Raw genomic sequence first — 20,035 nt, 5'->3', positions numbered from 1 at the left:
TGTGTGTTGTAGGATACCTGTGACTGTTCTTGGGGCCACCATTTCCTCCTGCACACAAATTCTCTTCCAGGTGCTTATTGAGAATATGAGCAGCATCTGGATTTTGGAGAGCCTGTCCAAAGCCTGTAGAGCAGAATCAGCTTCCCAGCTGGAAAATCTGTCCAGAGGTTCTGAGTAATGGCACACGACAGCAGCCACATGCATTCCTGTACTAAATAATGGGATTTTTCTTCCTTTATGGCAAACATGCTCTGCATTGTGGTTAAATAGCATGTTGAGGGGAAAATTGCTGCTCAGCTTTCTGACAGTCTTTTTCTGTTTCACCCATTTTTAAACCCTCTGTGCGAGAAGCTGTTTTAATGTTTTGGAACTAATACTTCTTGAAGGAATTCAGTTTGCATTATGTGGCCGTTGACACCAAAATTTTTTGTACTATGTATAAAAAAATAAAAGTAGATGTAATACCAGATTTCTGATAAATTTAGTAGTGATGCCATTTATGGAGGATGTGAGATTCACAAAGTCCAGTTTGAGTGCTGCTTCAAACTCTAAGATATCAATAATAAGCCATTTAAATGCACATTTTACTAGTTGGTAATCAATTTTTATCTGTAATCTATTTTTTTTATTTTAAATCAATCAATGATTTTATGTATTGCCTTTAATAAAACCACAGCTAGCATTAGGATTCCTATTCAGCACACCTATTTACAGACAGGTCTAGAAAAATGCAAAGATTTATTTGGAAGGTGGAAATATTGTAGAGTAATTACTGATTTATTCTTGAGATCAACTAAATGAATCAAGCACTGAGTCATTGAATGGTTTGGTTTAGAAGAGACATGAGATGATCCAGTTTTCAACCCCCAAGATGGGCAGGGATGCCATTCACTATCCCAGGTTGCTCGAAGCACCATCCAACCTGGTCTTGGACACTTCCAGGGGTGGGGCAGCTACGGCTTCTGTGGTCAATTATGAATGTTTTGGACCAGGGGTGGTCGATTATTGGTCAATTATTGATGTTTTGGACCAGAATTGGGGTAGTCACAACTTTTGCGGTCAATTATGGATATTTTGGACCTGGGATGGTCAATTATTGATCAATTACTGATGTTTTGGACCAAGGGTAGGGCAGCCACAGCTTCTGTGGTCAATTATGGATGTTTTGGACCAGGAATAGTCAATTATTGGTCAACAGTTTGTCAATTAGTCATCAGTAATGAATGCTTTTGGATGTCTTGGACCAGGAATGGGGCAGCCACAATTTCTGTGGTCAGTCATGGATGTTTTGGACCAGGGATGGTCAGTTATTGGTCAGTTATCTATGTCTTGGACGAGGGATGGGACAGCCACAATTTCTGTGGTCAATTATGGATGTTTTGGACTAAGGATGGTCAATTATTGATGTCTCGGACAAGGGACGGGGCAGCCACAGCTCCTATGGTCAGTTATTGATGTCTTGGACTAGGAATGGTCAATTTTTGGTCAAAAATTGGTCATTATTGGTCAATTATTGATGTCTTGGACCAGGGATGGGGCAGCCACATCTCCTGTGGTCAGTTATGGACGTTTTTCAGCCGCTGTGTTTTGTTTCCCAGATACCTGTACTGGATTGATTGCTGTGAGTCCCCTCACATTGGCCGTGTGGGGATGGATGGATCCAGGCAAACCGTGGTGGTAGAGACACAGATATCCAGGCCCATGGCCCTCACCATAGACTATGTCAACCACAGACTGTACTGGGCTGATGAAAACCACATTGAGTTTTCTGACATGGATGGGTCTCACAGACATAAAGGTTGGTCAACACTTCAGTTGTTTGAATTTTTTTTCTTTTTGATGCTTTCCATGTTATATATAATCATGTAAAAAATTCCCTTTAAAGCCTTTTTCCAACCTTTTCAAAGGCGAATCTTATCCTTTTATCAATACTTTAAAATCTGCTTTTCATTTTTGTTCTCTATTATGGATATGGATAGCTTTTAAATGTGCAGTACTATGTGTTTGTGGGAAATATGTCAAGTAGAAAAAGAAGCTCTAGGAACAGCAATGAGGCAGGCCTGTCAATTTTATACTCTGGCATATACAGACATGTTCTTGATTAAGTTACAAAGTGAATGAAACTTTGAGTGAAAAAAGTAGAAGGGATAGATCCTCTGTACCATGTGTCAGAAATGGGCTAAAATCAGCCTTTTCTCCCACCTCAGAAAGCCTGGAAAAGCCATTAGTCTGCTCAGTATTTCAAATGTAATTTGGGGCTTTCCTGGTAGATGGGTGAAATAATAACTTTTGAAGCACTTATGTAATGAACTAATCTTTATCCCTGTGTTTTGCTTCTCACCTGACAGATAATTAAAGAGCTTGTGTCATTTATCTATAAAGTATTAAAAAAAAATAAAATTGCACTGTGATAAATAGTTCTCATATTCCAAACTGTACAATTAAAGATCTTTCATTTTAATTCAAATATATGAAGTAGTATCAGTCTTTTAAGTTTTTGTTGGAGTTTTATTTAAGATGAAATTGTTACCTGAGCTCCCTCCTCAATCTTTACCCAAATGTCAGCACTGCTGCATTGCTGGCAAAACTTCATGGATTTGGGGTTTTTTTAGGCTTTTATCTCATACTGGGTGCCTCCAGGTCCTGTCCAAACCACAGTTGATGAAAAAGCTACTTTATTTTCAGATCAAAGCTTCACCATGAAATAAAAAAAATAAAAAAATAAATTAAAAAATACCAAAACAACAAGCTTTCTAGCCCTTGTATTCATGAATTGTAGGTTATAAATACATCATGAATAATTCAATGGCAGTTGTCTGAGATGGTAGATTGGAGACACTCTAGCAGTAGCTATGGGAGCTGTAAACATTCCCATTAATCTCAGCATAATGTCCATGGTTTTTTCGGGACAAACACCGGTCAGTGGTAACCTGCTCACCTGAGCAGCCCTCACTCAGACACAGCCCCAAGCTGGGCTCCTGCTGACAGTCTGTTCTTCTGACAGAGGAAGCAAAGCTTCTCTTGATGTCATTCCCTGTGCTGCTATCCTGCTATTTTCCTTCTCATAAAATTATCCTCCTACTCTTCTTTCTGGATCTTTCAAAGGAAAGAAGTAAATAATAGCCAGTGTGTCTCTCTTAGCCCTGAACTGACTGCAGCGGTCAAACCTTTTACAGTCTTCCCTTTTAAAAGCCTGAGAGTTTCAGAATTTTTCTTTCCTCAAAAATGACCCCTTGTCACTAAAGTCAGGAGATAGCTGCAAAATTCCAGACCACCTTCAGTGTCCATTGCCTTCTGGGGTTCTCCTGCACAATTGGGTAAAATCAGTTCCAACTGCTTTATATCTGCACTGTTAATGTCTTCTTCTGAGGATGCCTGATCCTGGAGAAGAAGGGAATTTGTCACAATGTCACAGCAAATTTATCCACATTTGGTACTAGTGAAGTATCTGAGGCAAGCTCCAAAAGCAGCAGTGACTTTGTGTAAAGCTGGTGTCGTGCTGCTTTTGAGGACATGTCTCTTGGAAATCCAGATGGTGTATAAATATTCAAGCCATAAGAAGTGAGCTTTGGAAGAAAAATCCTGAGTTATTTAAATGATGTAAAAGCAAGATTTCTCCTTAGCCAATTGTCGTAGAGGATGAGGTTGGAAGAGACCTCATGGATCACCCAGTCCAACCTCATGGACTACCTAGTCCAACCTTTTCTTGGAAAAACATGGTCTAGATGACCCACAACCATGTCCAGCTGCATCTTAGGAGTGTCCAATCCACCATTTCCCTGGGAAGATTATTCCAACAGCTCAGTGTTCTCATTATGAAAACTTTTCCTCTTGTCTCCTTGAATTAGAACCTTCCCAAGGGTAACTCGTTCCCATCACACCTCACCTTTTCCATAAAAAAAGGGGGTCTCCTTTTCTTTACAAGCCTCTTTAAAGGCTGGGATGGGGTGATGAGATTCCTCTTCTTTTCTGAGGGTGAACAAGCCCAGTTCTCTCAGCCTTTGCTCCATGGCAGCTTCCCAAGCCTTGGATCATCTTTGTAGTCCTTATCTGGATCCTCTCCCGGCTGCCCACACCTAATGCAATTTGTCACTTCTTCTTGTCAGGAGTTTCACTCAAAACATCATTATCAAATCAAAATGAAGTTGTAGAAAAGTTTTTGTGGATTTTACAAAACAATGATAGAATTCTTAGTGTCTAAAACAGATGAAACAACCCCGTGGGTGCTCCAAGGGGAGCTTTGACAGTTTTGCAGAGTTCCCACATAATGATCAATTTGCCTTTAATCAGAGTCTTTTCCCTTTCTCCTGGAACAACCGACCAAATAAGACTTTTAATTTCTTCATGATTCACCACAAGACTACAAATCTTTTGGAAGATGAAATTTAGCCGTTGTAAAATAATTATTTTAATAGGGGAAACTCAGAGAAGTTCAGTGTTTGGCACTGTGATCCCCCTTGGCTTTCTGATATCTGTAATCCACAATGATAAGCACTTAAATGAGAAAGATTAGGTTTTATCTCTTGTGATAACTGTGTTTCTTGAAGGCATGTTTTTCACACAAATTTCATGGTCTGTTTTCCTTTGTCATTTTGGACATTTTGTATTGTCAAAGTCAACTAAGGGGGAGAGGGTTGGGTTTGCTTCTTATCCGTTGTGTTTTCAAATGGAGAAGGGTAAAAGCACAGATACAGTGACTACAAAACACATTCTCATGGAGGAGAGGAAAAAGTCTGAGCAGGAATGCTGAGAGTGAAGTGCTATTAATGGCAAACTAAGCATTTCTCACCTGTTTCTGTGACCTCTGAGGATAAGGCTGGCTTGCTCTGATAGTTTTTCTCCTGAAACTATGATTTTTGGATCTTGAATTATCTATTACAGAATGTATTAGAGAATGCCACAGAGATTTCAAAAGACCCAGCAAATGAATAACTTGTCAGAATTAGTGGATTTCATACATACCATTAAGAGATGGTATGAGACACTGCAGTGTTCTGTGCTCCATATTCAGATAATTTAGGATAAAGATGACAATCTTAGGATCTTAGGATCATTATTGACAAGCTATTTGTTAAACCAAGGAGTGTTTATTACATGCAATGAGAGTTTACCTGTATTTAGATCTTGGTGTTAACATTTTTTCAACAAGTTATGGAGAGTTTTTATTTGTTTGTTTCTTATGAACCTTAAACCTTTTTGAGGAGAACATCTGCTGCTTTTCTCTTGTTCCTCTGCATTTCAATAGAGAAATGGTCTTTTATAATTGCCAAGAGAGTCCTAGTAAGAATGTTGAAAACCTGCTAACTAGGCCAGAAATCTTAGAGTGCTTGGGAGCTCCTCTTGGTGCTGGGGGCAGCAGTGATCTTGCTGAGTTGCTGGAAGTTTAATGCTTGGTTATATAAACTCTCTGTAGAGCTTAGCCAGTGCAGCACTGCAGCATTCACAAATGCTATACCCTGTAAATGATTAAGCAAGTGTTGAAGCACTAATCTGGCTAAGCACTAAACTGATTTACTTATGTGAGCTTAAAAATAAAATAAAATAAAAAATGTAAGAATTTGTCAGACTTAGCTGCTTTAGGTTCCCACCACCCAGAGGAGATGCAGACTTCACAATTCCCTGGATATCTAGTTGCTTCATGCAGGTTTTCCCAAACTTCAGGGCTCCTAAATCCCAGAGGTGCCTGCATTCCCCCATTTCATTATGAGATAAACTGAGCATTTCAGTATAATGAAATTAAAAAAGGGAAATCTGACAGTCCAGTTTAGGAAAGCACAGAAACTTCTCTGAGATTAGGCCTCAAACTGTGTCAAGTTGGTAATTTATACTGTAAAAAAAAAAAGTTGGGCACTTCACTCCTTCATCTGACAGGGACATGGAAATTAAGCAATGGAAAGGTGTTGCACTTTAACTAAATTATTATTAGTAAATTACTTCTTTAGCTGTAATAGTGTTAACAGAGAATAACTTTCCTGGAGTACCTCAGTTTGAAAAAACCCTGTTCTTGAGAACTTCAACTTCTTCAGCTTCTGCCTGAATGTTTACAGTTGTCAGAATTGGAGAGTATCTATGCAATTTTTGAAATAACAAGGACAAGATGTTTGGAGATTACAACTATTCTAATTTTTATGCCAAAAGTTGCTCATTGTAAGGAGTTTGTTGGTGGAAAATGAGTATTTGTGTCTAATTCTGAACTCTGCCACCAGAGTTTTAAAAAGAGACTATGTCCAATTGTTTATAAAATTCTCCTAATGTAGATGTGATCTAAAAGATTATAGAAACCAATTCCTTCCAGATTTATATTGGAAGTTTTCATAGAGTTTTCACTTCAAAAATTAGAAAAGTCTGAAAGAGGGTTTGTTACTCAGTGCAGATGAGGAATTCTGATATGGCAACAGATTTTTCCCAACTTTTGAGTCTATGGAATTACTCATTGTAGCCACATCTGATAGCACAAACTGATAATTGCTTCCTCTTCATTATGGAATTCTGGGTTCACTTTTCATAATTGTTCTGATGAAACTCTCCAATCCATATGTCTTCTCAAATCTGATGGTTTTGTTGGCTTCCTGCTCTTTTAAAGGATAACATTCAGGAAAAATTACTCAAATTCCCCTATATTAAAGGCATTTCACAGAGTTACATTACTCTGAGGTTCCCCAGTCTCCAGCTTATGGAGCCCAATTTATGAAGGTTGGTTTCTTTATATTCCACTGCTCCTGTGAAATGTGCCTGAATTAGATTAGATTATTAACTCCTATATAGTTGAAATTTCTTCATGAGCTGGACTTGTACCATCACAAATTTTAAGGGATGGCCATTACTTTCCATTCAGTTGTTGCTGTCAGGCAACACAAGAGAGAACATAAACCCCAGATTTTCTGTTTTCTCTATGGTTGTGTCAACACAATGGAAAATGGGAGGGTTTTATCAAGAGAGTTGCAGTGTTGAACAGGTCCCTTGGTGTCAGTAGAAGATAAATGAGATAAACTAAAATGGCCCAGTAGTTTGTCCTCACATTGGATAATGGCAGGAGAGGGAAAGATAAAAGAAGGAATAGCTTGGGGGTCACTGGGAATGGATATCAAAACCAGCAGCAAGACAGGAGTCTAAGGTGAGAGGCAGGCAGGTAAAGGGTCTCTATAAATCTGAAAAATAATTTAAAAAACTTTTGAAATTCACTGGCGCACTGTGAGTTGTTCTACTTGTATATATTTGAGAATAATTTAATTACTGCTCTGTACTGCTGTGGAGTAACTGGCATATAAACAACTGCTCACAGTGAATTGAAAAGTAATAAAACATTTTAAAGTGGGACAATAAAATATTTCATTTCTAGTTTTGATCAACTGGTTTTATGGGCAGATTTTGAAAAATTTATGCATCTCTTCTCATGGTGATGTTGTACCTAATAGTGATCTTTAATATCTCAAATACATTAGTGTCTTAAGATGTTTAGATTTAAATCTAAATTCCCTGCTTCTTTAGTGGTAGCAGTTTGGGGATGTATAACAAGTTTTGTGTGAGTTTGTTGTAGTGAAATATTCTCAGTTTTCATTGTTTCAGTTACATTTTTATACTTGCAAAATATCCTGCCACTGAATGTTAGGACTTTTATCCTCCATACTTAACCCAATACGGATGTGTGATATTTATGTTAATTTTGCCGAAAGAAATACTTATTATGGACATGTTATTAAAGATATGAGTAATAGCATCCTAAAACTGTATTTTTAATTTATTTTTTTAATGTGAAAAGTAGCTTCAATTGCTGGACTTAATCTGTATAGTCCATTATCATATTTTTTTTCTGTTCATTGAGTTTGACAGGTTTAGGTTTTTAAACAAAGCATCAATTTTGTAAAAGTAATAATGATTATAAAATATCTTTAAAGTATAGTATTTTAATGTAATATACTTAAATTTAATTATATCTGTCAAAACCACATACTTTGTCACAAGCTTAATAGAGATAATCTTATTGTCATTATTCATTATTAATTTTATGGCCTAAGCACTTCAAATTCTTTATCAAAGGGAGCAAGCATCAGGAAAAAGTAGTGCAGGAAATAAAAAGGTATTGACTGCGTCTCAGAGAGGTTCCAAGCTGAATGTAAAATGAGACAGAAATAGCTACAAGGGAAAGAGGACAGTGGGGGCCAGTTATTGCTGCAGAAGAGAAGATCAGCAATCTCCAAGTTTATTTGGTTTTGTAGGTTTAATTGCTATTTTCTTATTAAGCATCGTTCTTCCTTGATGCACTTTGTCTTTGGAGGGTTCTTAATCCTTCCTTGAAGATTACCACTGGTTCCATTTAGATCAAGATAGTCAGTAAGCTTTTTACTTCTGTTGTATTGCAGTTCAGAAAATCAAGTTTCAGAGAATGGAATTCAAAATAACGAAGCCTGGTTTTTCAGGTTTGGTCACCCATGACAATTTTCTAGGTTTGGACGCCAAAATTCTTAAACAAAAACTGCTCAAATGCCACAGGGAGCTAGAAAGGCATTTAAATTGCTTATTAACAACAATTAATTACCTTTAGCAATTGCTTCCCAGCACTGGCACTCCAGCTGGGGGAATTTTTGGGAAGAGCCTAACAGGAATATTTCACCCCTTCTGTTTTTGTAGATTTTGCACAAGGGTAGGGCGAGGTTGAAGTCTTTGGTTTTGGAAAGGGAAGGGGCACATCTCTTTCTGTCTTGGAAGTGATCAACCATCTTCTGGATATGAAGGGCATGGACAATTTTGTTTGGTTCATTGTTTTATTTTTTTCTCTTAGAAGGGGTCAACATTTGTCCTTTTAAGGACACTTTTTTTGGTACATTGATTTTACCACCTGCCAGTGAGACCTTTTTTATTATTATTTGTGTTATTGTATTTGCTTTTACTTTTGGAAAAAACTTATGTTTCAATAAGAGCCAAGGGAGCTGGGGTTCACTTCTGTATGGCTTCTCCATAAGCAGGTTTTGTAGCTCAGGAATCCAAGATGGAATGATTTTCATTCCTGAAATCAAACGAACATCTTTTTATGCTTAGGTAAGCGTGCTCAGAAAATACAAGGGAAGCAGAGTTCACTTTTCAGAGGAAAGTAAACATTTGTATCACAAATATCACAGCCTATGAATTGATATTCTTGGATCAAAATTCATACAAAATGCAGGAGAGAGAAAGACAGATATATTTTAAGCCTGTCATGTTTCTCATGTGTCTACATAATCATGTTCCCTCCTGTGGCTCTTCTCTTAAGTTGATGCAGCACTTTATCTTCCTTTATTATGTTCTATATTGTCATTTTTATTTGTCTTCAAGTATCTAATAACTTTTATTTCCCACCACTTCTGATCTGCTGCAAGCTCCCTTTTATTCCCTTCCCTATCTGTGTTGGGTTTTTTGTTCCTTTTTCTGCAGCTTTCTGAAAGGCCTGTGCCTTCCCTCTCCTTTCTGCTTCCTCTTTCTTGCCCCTTTTCTCGTCTACTCGTTTAGTCAAGCACTGTTTGGGAGTAGCATTCAGTGTGAGAAAATCCATGATTTGTGGATAAAATGAAACACCACCAGAGAGTCAGAGTTGGCAGCAGGTGTGTGAGAAGAGGAGGAATTGCAAGTAACTTGCCCAACTCTGGGAGGAGGAGGCTGGAGTGGGGAAAGGAATCACAAAATTTAATTTTTTAGCTTTAACAGAATATATTCCTTTCTTAATAATGGGTTTGCGATGTGATAAAGTGTTTTCAAATTTTGAAATTTCCTTTGCTGATGCAAAGGAAACAGAGATGCTCTGTTATGGCCAACCTACTTTGACTTTAAATTTGCACAAAACAATCTGGTTTTGCAGTGTTTGCCAAGGAAAGAGGAGCAATGAGTCTTCCTTTCCTGTTTAAAACTCTGATTCACCCCACAGAGTTTGCTGCAGGGTTAATAATTAGCATTGCAACACTGAACTCCTCTATGTCGTTTATGACGAGATCGATCACCTAAAGCTTTTTTGGAGTTCAAGGGAAGAGTAAAAAAGAGGAAAGTGGGTGTTTCTACTACTCCATACATTTATAAAAAAATCAATATTCACTGCCTGGAATTTTGGAAAGCATGAAACACTGATGTCCTCAAAGGCAAAGAATAAAGAGCATGAGAGACTATTTTATTGCTCCATCAGATAATCAGGTGCAAAAATTACCTCAGTTTTCTGTTCATTTTTGTTTGGTCATTCACAGTTGATGGGAACTCTAAATTCTATACCCTCTTACATGTCAACAGTTGTGATGTTTCCTTGCTTATAACACACTAAAAGGCAAAGAAAAATTGTATTCAGCCATGATAGAACTATTCCTTAAACAGTAAAGTAAGTCAGCATTGGTTGCCATTTAATGCCTGTTTTCAGAAAACTCTCTCAGGCTTTACAGGTTTATCTTCTACAAGAAAATACATTGAGTAGTATGGTCAGCTTAGAAGAAATTTTATAAGGTCTTTTTGTTATGTAATTATTTTTAATTCCTCTTTTATAAGAATTTTATATTTTTATGGTCAGTGTAGAATTTTTGTGAGAAATATTTGTCCAGTTATTCTGTACTTATTTCCTGTTTATTTCAAGTGCATTTTCATTTGCATATCTTTGTACTATTCATTGCTTTCTTAATTGATTTTTTAATAACTTTCTCTGCATTTCACAACATAATAGGTGTAGCTTTTACAGCTTTAAATGGTGCAAGTTGATGTTGATCGTGACCTAATGAAAAGTTAATGCAGAAGCCAATTAAAATTACAGAGTTGCTCAGAAATAAAAGCAGTGACAGGGCAAACAGCAACCTGAATCTGTGAGAGTTAAGCCATTGACAGTTTCAGCTTTACACCGTTAAATGGTAATAATAGGAAACACAGTTTTTAGAAACAAATATATTTTGTTTTTTTTTTAAAGAACATAAGAAGAGGAGAGTCTAATGCTTTTTGCATTGTTACTGATAAGGTGGGCTTTGAAAGGACTAAGCTTTTAAACCTGGTGCTTGCAGAATCTTTTTTTTTTTTTTTTTAATAAAAGAAAATTGTGCTTGATCAATTACCAGTTTCCTTATGTGCAGTGTTCCAAGTGTAATATTTAATATTTTGTGCCACACACTTTACTTGGCTTCCCTGTTAATGCAGTGTGATGGGACAATTCAGGCAGTGTATGGTAATCTCCTGAATCTTCTTTAGCTCATGAATATAAAGTTTCATCTGGATTCTGATGTGTGTCTAATCCAATGAAGGCAGGATAAATTGTCTGGCCACCCAGAAACATCCACAAAACCCCACAGAGTAAGCATTTATTCATATATCTATGCTTAGGAAATGGAGTTTTCTTCCTGGATATCCAAAATAAGGATGACTATTAGGTGTATTTTTCATTGGTGAGGAATGATAAAGATGATGAAATCAGAATAATTTTTTTTTGTGTAAATCTCTCCTTTTATGTTAAAGCTTTTATATGCCTTTTTATTCTGATTTTAAGCTTAACTTTTATCAGAAAAAGAGAAAACAGACAGATAAAATAGGAAATTTTTTGTCTTTAGAGAGACTGGTGTGGGACCTTTGACATCTTTAATATATATATATATATATATATAGTTTTCTGAAACGCTTCAGGGTGTCATTCAGGGCAGCAGTTTCTGATGTCCCATCCTGCTTCTGCTGTCAACCTTTTGTATTTCTTATTGGAAACATTACACAATGGGACACTCCAAATCACAGAAATTACAAGAGCTGTTCTTGTACTGTACTTGTGTATAGAACTGTGCCAAAGCTGCCTCTGTAAGGAGTGCCAAAATAGAGATTTCTATGGACTTTGGCTGATTTCTCGGAAATGCTATGAAGCTCTTTCAAAAATACCAGATAGTTATTTCAGTGTGATAGATGTGGTTTGTGGAGACAAATAAGAAGGGAAAATAATTTCAGGCCTAAGCACCAAGGTCTCCTTGACCAGAGGGCAACGTGGCCTGCACTGGAGTTCAGTACTGGGAGGACTATTGGATAGAAAATTGAATTTTCTAAGTTTTTGTTCCATATACTCAATATTAGTTGTCAGATCTCAGTGAGGTATGAAATGTTCCAGCAGGAATTTGAGATTTGCCTACTCTATGTCAGCACTTTCCAGGTAAAAAGATGCAGAAAACGAGGTAAAAGTGTTAAGGATGTGCTGGTTAAATGTGACAGTCAGCCTGCTCTGCTCTACCTTTTCACCTCTATCAGTAATTGGAGTGATTCAGCAACAAAAGATTATAATTTTCAAATTAATTATTGTGGTCAGATATTCTCCTGTGACATTTATGATTATTACTAATGATGTTGAAAGGAGGGAAAAAAAATAAAAATAGTGGAGTTCTGTTACTGTTTACCAAGAACAAGGATTAAGGAATGTACAGCAGGTAAAGAATGTTTCAAAGCTTTTTCTCCCTTTTGTTCTCCCATCCTTATCCAAATTATGTTGGCTCATCATTTTGTGATACTGTAACAATGGACTATCATCATCGCTTTGTTTATTTTTTTATATTGTATGGTTGGTAATGTTAGGAATAATCCATAAGCTCTCTTACTGAAACGTTTATTTTAATGCCAATTTTTTTTTTTTTTGTAATTTTTCCAGTCACTCTTGTCAGTATATTTTGATAAAATAAAATGCTGTTAATTTTATGAAAGGGTATTAAACACAGAGCATCAGGAAATGTATTTATTATGTTCTGAATGTTTTCTAATAACTTCTGTTCCAATAAAAGAGCCAATTTATATTGCTTATGCAAAGAGTGGGGAAAGTTACATTTGTTGCTTATTACTTTAAAGTTTGACATGCCTTCAGTTTAAAATCTGGAGGTTGTTTTCTAACTGGAATCCTTTCATTTCCTTAACACTGAGTGGGACAACAAATTCTAAGGAAGTTGGGCCTGTCCTCCATCCACCTTCATTGTAACTGGACCCTCTGGTGCTGAGGATGTTGTCAACACAATTATTCTCAGGACATTCCACAGCAGTTGTTCTGTCAGCCTGTGCAGTGGGGAATATTTTTGCAGTTTCCCAAGGGTGAGCACTAACCTGAGCATCTCTCCTTCCAGTCCCGAACCAGGACATCCCAGGGGTGATCGCACTGACCTTGTTTGAAGACTACATCTACTGGACAGACGGGAAAACCAAATCCCTCAGCCGTGCCCACAAAACCTCTGGCTCGGGCAGGCTGTCCCTGGTGAACTCGTGGCACACCATCACAGACATCCAGGTGTACCATTCTTACAGGCAGCCCGATGGTAATTGTTCTGTCTCTGCTTTCTGAGCACCACATTGATGTTTTCAACTGAGTAGCCACATGCTGCATGCTCGTTTATCTGCATGCTCATTTATCTGCAATGATTGCTCTGTTTCAAATTGTGGAAGTTTTCAAATCATTGTTTTTGAACATATATCTGTGGCTCATGTTTCAAGCATACCCAATGTTAAATACATCTAACAAAACTTGTTCAGTAGAGAGATAATTCATATGCTTAATAATTAACCCAAATGCTGACTGAAAGTACAAAACTGTTCAGTTGCATAACAGTACAAGTTACCATTTTTTAAGAGGGGAACAGTGCGTTATGAAAACTTTTAACCTGGTTCTTTGTAAAGTGTTAATATTGCAGAAGAATACTGCTGGACTGAGGGAATGTCAGAGAATGAGTGGTATGATTGTGTCTTATCTGCTGATATCCCTGTATTTGAATTGTAACTGAATGCTCTTTGGCAATTGACCTAGATAAGCTAATTTTTTCTCTCATTATTAAAAAAAAAAAAAGAAAAATAGACCTTTTTTTCTTTCTCTCATTCTTTGAGTATTGAGCTTACCAGCCATGGTGATAATCCATTTTTGCATACAACAGAGAATAGCTTAAAGGCAAAAGTAAGAGGTTGCTCCGTGGGTTTTTGATTTGAGGCGTTGCATTGTAAAGACAGTACATGGAACACGATTTTCTTCCTCCATAAAGCAGATACCCTGAAGTGTGCTGAGATAAGAAGCTCTGATCTTCCTCCCCTGTTCTGTCCACAGTGTCCAGACACGTGTGCACGGTGAACAACGGTGGCTGCAGCCACCTGTGCCTGCTGGCCCCTGGCAGGCTGCACTCCTGTGCCTGCCCCACCAACTTCTACCTGGCCGCCGACAACAGGACGTGCCTGTCCAACTGCACTGCCAGCCAGGTATGGCTCTGCCAGAGGGTTGTGTTTGACCTGTGGGGGGCTTTGTGTTTGAAAGAACTCTTATGGTTTGAAAGCCAAACGAGTGAGAGGCTCCAAGTCAGAAATACAATTTAGTAAGAAGAAAGGGAAAAAGTTAAAATAAAATAAAATAATTGCAATAATACAAAGACCACTGACAGAGTCAGAATACAACCTGAGCAGGGTGGTGGAAGCAGTCCAGGTGAGGTGCTCTTCCTGAAGCAGTGATCCTGTAGAAAGGTCTGGGAGCTCTGGTCCTGTGGGAATCCAGTGGGTAAGAGCTGCTTGTACTGTCCCAAATCCCAGCTTATATCCAGGTGGGAATGCTTGGCTCCTCCCCCTGGGTGGAGCATCTCACAATGGAATGATGAGCTGTGAAGTGGGTCCTTGATGGCCCATTAAACAGAGATAACTCCTGGAGGGAGTTACCTGTGAGTCGTGGGCCAGGCATTAATGGGTCATGAGCAGAAGAGCCCAAAGGAAGGGGGGCTGGGAAAACACTGCCCCACCTGGTTCCAACAGCTCATGAAGATGGTGATAGAATAAATACTTTGTGTACATCCTACACTACAACCAGGACAACTCAACAGCTAAAAATAGTTGTTAGAGTGGTATGTGTTTATCGATGTTGAGATGTGTGGGGAATAATTTTACCAAAGACACACACTCCCACCAGGGAACTTGCCCTCCTTATTATTCCCTTAGATCTTACATGTGCATGACATTCCATGGTCCCCCTTCATACATATTCATTCCCTGACTCTGCCCATCCTCTCTTGGTATGGTAATTAACTCCACACCCTTCTGGGCATGCTCAGTTTGTTGTGGTGGTGGTCTTCAGGCCATGGTGGTGGTCTCCTGGCATTCACCTCTTCACCTTTATCTCTCCCATGTGTGCTTTGGCCCTCCTGGCATGTTTCAAGGGAACATATCATGTTAGAGTCTGTGTTCTTTTCTTTATCTGTGCCCTTAGCTCTGTTATTCTGCTGTTCAGGCAAGTTCTTCTTCTGACTATCACCAAGGCTTGCAGTACTTGTAGTGCTTAAAAATATGCAAAAGGGTAACAGTCACAGCTTTCAGTGTTCACTAAATGTCTTCTAAAATGCAATCTCATATATTCTAAAGTACTACTTGGAATACATTCTAACATACAGTATATGTTCTTAAATCTACTATAAAGGATTAGCTGGGATTTTTCAAATCTATGTCTCAGTGTTCTTCTCATGCTTTTAAACTGGGAGTGTGCAGGTTTCTTATCTTCTTTTCTTCCTGTTAGAGCTGGGATTAATACACAGGAGTTGCAGTTTCATGTTTGGACTCGGTGTTTATTAATTCTTATCTGTAATACAGTCTCACGAGCCATGAGCTCTAAGTAACAAGTTAGAAAATGGATGCTTCTAACTCTTTTCAAGGTTAAGCATAAACTCTTCTTAAGCATAAACTGTCCAATAACGGGATAACACCTACGTTATTGATACTTTTGAACCCAATAACTGGCCACCCAATGTCCACAATGCAGACCCTTTCAATGCAGTAAAAAAAGACACACCCAGGACCATGAAGAAGAAGGACTTAGACAATGCCCAAATCCTCCATCTTGCTCCACTATATACTAAAACCTTAAATTCTAATTTTTTCACCCTGTGAGATCGCACAATGCTATTCAAACTACACACCCACAGCTCCTGTGCTATCACTCAATTTCGGAAGCCTGTCCCACTACCTCAGGTCAAATGCAGTGCTTGCTTGAGGGTCAGTGTCTTTTAGCACAGAAAGCCTGAAATTCTCATCCTCCAGTGTTCCAACAGGAGTGCTGGCACCCAGGGAATGTGGGAGCTTTAAAAGGAGCTGAGCACTCAGGGGTGCACTTAGAGTGTTTCGTCTCCAAGGCTGTTAGTGGGAGACTTGCAAATGGCTTTTGCTCCAGAGAGTGCAGGACTTGTTCACTTTCAAATGTCAATGTTCCTGCCAGTCACCAGAACAAATGCGGCTGCTAAACCCGTGAAAATAGCCTTGAAAAAATATTTGTCTGAAATATCAAAATACAAAAAAGTGTGTATAAAAGTGATTTGGAGTGCATTAATGAGGTTTTTGCATTAAAACAAAAGAAAACAAGCTCAGTCCAGTGAGAAAGATTGGAAAATGAAAGGGTTGTGTTAAGAACAATCCAATAGGTAAAATGGGAAAAAAATAATCAATTAAAACACTAAATTGCATTCCCTATTACTTAAAATCAACATTTATTACTTTATTTCTTAAAATATAAGGTTGAGAAGTACAACATACTGATTAGTCATAAGAGAACCACTTTGATAAAAGCTTTTAGAGTGTTCTAACCAGACAATTAATTGGTTGATTGTTATAGTACATATGGCCTTAAAAAGATTTCTAGTACTCTGATTTTCTAGTACCTTTTTTATTAGAATTGTGCTAATGACCTCTTACAATGTTCTATATCATGATGCATGATAATGATTTCCAGCATTAAAGAAGTTTCACTCCTAATTTTTAGGGAGCAGTGGCCATCTTAATAAAAGATATTATTTTATTATTTTCACTCAAATAATAATCTTATTTAAGAGATCTGCCCACTGCCTTTCTGTTTCCTTAAGATGTAAATCACTTTTAAAATGGGGAATTTCTTACAAATTTTCCCCTGTGTTTAACTCCTCAAATCTGGCTTTAAAAAAAAGGCACTTAAAAAAAAAATCCTTAAGTGACACTAGAAGCTTATTCCACAGTGAATTTCTACACTAACTGTTGACTGAATGGCTTCATTCCAGTCTAATTAATTCAGTGGTAGTATGAATTCAAGAAATAGCATCACATCTTGGATACTTGAGGAGCAATATTTTATCACTTGTGGATTCCACAGAGTGGAGAGCAGAATTATGTAAAAGAGGCAGCTCCAGGCAGGAAGTTAGAGGTTGACATTGGTTATTCATCATTTTTTTCTGGGTTTACAATCTGTTTGCTTCTTGATAACTCACCAGTCTGATGGCGTCAGATGCAGAGATCAATGGCAAAATTTTGTTTCTCCTTAAGATTTTTCAGATGATGCTGCCAAATCAGAGCTGCTCCTACAAGGTCACCATTTTTGACAGCACAGCCACCATTGGTTATTTCTGCTGGAAAGGAGTAGAGTTGTCCATAAACTGATCTTGCCTCTCGAGACCATCCTGTGATGGCTCATCTGGCATGAGAAGTTGTTTAGTCCAAATCCCATTAGACTCTTGAACCCCAAAACTCCGTCCATTTAAGACCCATATGACCCTGATCACTGATTTTGCAGGTTTTGTCTCCTCAGTTTAGAAGGGAATGCAAGTATTATCATAACAACATTTAGTAGTTAGTACCTATTTCCTGGAAATGACTTCTGATGCCATTTTGACAGCCTGAAATCCCTTGTGGTGAGCAGAACAAGAGGGAAGACAAAGGATGACAATTGTCTGAGTTTCTGTTTGTCTCCTGCCCTTGGCAGCCTCCTGCTGAGCCCCTCTGAGCTGCAGATCTATCTGGGACAGTAACAGCTTCCTTTCAACCCAGCCATTTACACTGCAACTCCCTCAAGGTGGTACAGGAATGATGTAGCTCCAGCTATAGGTTCTATAACATAAATGCCTTTGAAACCCTGATTTTTCTTGTTAGAAAAGATAAACTGAGCTGAGGCACCAAATTTAAGTACAAATTTAAGTAAGAGGCATCATTTAAGTACAGCTTTATTGAATAATCAGTGATTTTTAAAATGTGAAAAAAAGCTGCCCAGTGACAGAACATGAAATGTTCTTGCCCTCTAAACCTTTTTGTTTCCTTCCTTTCTGTGTTCATAGAGACATCAGGCAGGAAAAACAAAATTTCTTAAAACCTGACTGATAATCTAACCAGATTTTTCTCCTTGACATGAGCCACATAATACTCAGTTTTTAGGTTTAACAATAGAAAATGACATCAATTCATACCGTTTGTTTTGTTTGCATTTGTCTTTCAGTCAGAACAAAGGTACAGTCACCTGAGTAGAGAGTAAATGCACAGCCTTCTTACAAAGGATTTTTCATTTTTTTCTACAGATGTTTTATCTTTTTGAAAGTCTGAAAGGGTTTACATTTGGTTTGTTCATTTAATTCAAACAATGTAAGCAATACTGTACACAGCACCACACATTAAGGCTCTTTGCTGTAACTGTGGGTGTTTGGGTTTACGTGGAAAAATGATGTCTGCTTCAACAGCAGTCTACAAAAACTGAGAATTGAAGTGTTTGCTTTGAATAAGACCTTTAAGAATGAAATCACAGAATGCAGCAAAATGCAGTGAGCAGTTTGTGTTGGGGCATTGTAAGCCAGCATAGCACAGTCATTGAAACTACAGTGATTTTTATCACTTTGGCAATCTCAGTGCCAAACATCTCCAAATAAAAAAAACCCACAAAAACAATATTTAAAATACAAGTTCTGTAAAATTGAAAGCCAGGAATTATCAATGCAACAACGCCTCAAGCAGCAAAGCTGATTTTCATAAACTGCGCTATTATTCCTGCTTATAAATAAATGAGTAAACCTTAATGTAGCAGTGTGGTTTGAGGTGGTGGAGCTGCTCCCTGTTTCCCAATGAGCATCACCTGTGGAAAAGCTGCTTGGGGAGGATTCAGGCAAAGCAGTCAGGTCCACAGCCAGCTTAGCAGAGAGGGGCAAGAAGGACTTTTGTATGATCAGTTCCAGCAAGGTTAATTCCAGCACTCTGAAGGGATCAGGGACACAAGACCTGGCCATGTGTTATGCACAGCCCTAAACAGGAGTCAGGAACCAATGGCCTGAGGGCACTTGGGGGGGTACAAAGGGCAGGGAAAAGGTCAGTGACCTATAGGGAAAACGGGGCCGGCCACCAGGGATACCACACCCAGTGGGGAAGCAGGGAAAGAATGAGAACCAGGGGCAAGGAGAGAGAACGAGACCAGGGCAGAGCACACAGTGCCACAAGGTACCATGGGGAAAGTTTTCTCCTCCAGCCTGGCTGGAAAACTCTATGGTAGATCTTTCCTGGGCAGAACTCTGGAAATTCCCCTGAGAGGTCTGAGGGATTCCACACATTAACATGAAAGCTTTTATTCCTGTTGGCCTTTCTTTCTTGCAGTTCCGCTGCAAAACAGACAAGTGTATCCCGTTCTGGTGGAAATGTGACACGGTGGACGACTGCGGGGACGGCTCTGACGAGCCCGCCGAGTGCCGTAAGTGCCTTTGGGCCAGCAGGGTCCAACCCAAATGTAATCATCCATCAAATTCAGGGAAAGGATTGTTTTGAACACTTGTCTAGCATTCTTTTATGTTCCTCAGTCTGAGTCTTTGTCGTGGTTTGAAAGCAAAATGAGTGAGAGGCTCCAAGTCAGAAATACAATTTAATAAGAAGAAAGGTAAAATAAAATAAAATAAAATAAAGGCAATAACACAAAAGACCACTGACAGAGTCAGAACACAACCTGAGCAGGATGGTGGAAGCAGTCCAGATGAGGTGCTCTTCCTGAAGCAGTGATCCTGTAGAAAGGTCTGGTAGCTCTGCTCCTCTGGGAATCCAGTGGGTAAGGGCTTCTTGTCCTGTCCCAAATCCCAGATTCTCTCCAGGTGAGAATACTTGGCTCCTCCCCCTGAGTGGAGCATCTCCCAATGGGATGATGAGTTGTGAAGTGGGTCCTTGATGGCCCATTAAACAGAGATAACTCCTGGAGGGAGTTACCTGTGAGTCCTGGGCAAGGCATTGATGGGCCATGAGCAGAAGAGCCCAAAGGAGGGGCCTGGGAAAACACTGCCCCACCTGGTTCCAACAGCTCATGAAGATGGTGATA

At 38.6% G+C, this 20,035-nt stretch overlaps 1 protein-coding gene across 1 annotated transcript in view; it reads left to right on the top strand.

Moving 5' to 3' along the window:
• Positions 1 to 20,035, top strand: part of LRP1B (LDL receptor related protein 1B) — a gene marked incomplete at its 5' end in the record, with an annotated part of 645,110 nt that overhangs the window by 547,918 nt on the left and 77,157 nt on the right. Inside the window, 4 exons of the mRNA XM_083865658.1 lie at positions 1,599 to 1,798; positions 13,071 to 13,259; positions 14,036 to 14,184; positions 19,330 to 19,423. Coding sequence (XP_083721784.1) covers positions 1,599 to 1,798; positions 13,071 to 13,259; positions 14,036 to 14,184; positions 19,330 to 19,423 — 632 coding nt within the window. The remainder of the gene's footprint in view (positions 1 to 1,598; positions 1,799 to 13,070; positions 13,260 to 14,035; positions 14,185 to 19,329; positions 19,424 to 20,035) is intronic.

Source organism: Zosterops lateralis (assembly GCF_965231275.1).
Source record: "Zosterops lateralis genome assembly, chromosome: 7".
Taxonomy (NCBI): domain Eukaryota; kingdom Metazoa; phylum Chordata; class Aves; order Passeriformes; family Zosteropidae; genus Zosterops; species Zosterops lateralis.
The sequence above is the reverse complement of the archived record's forward strand: the minus strand, read 5'-3'. Positions and strand labels throughout refer to the sequence as shown.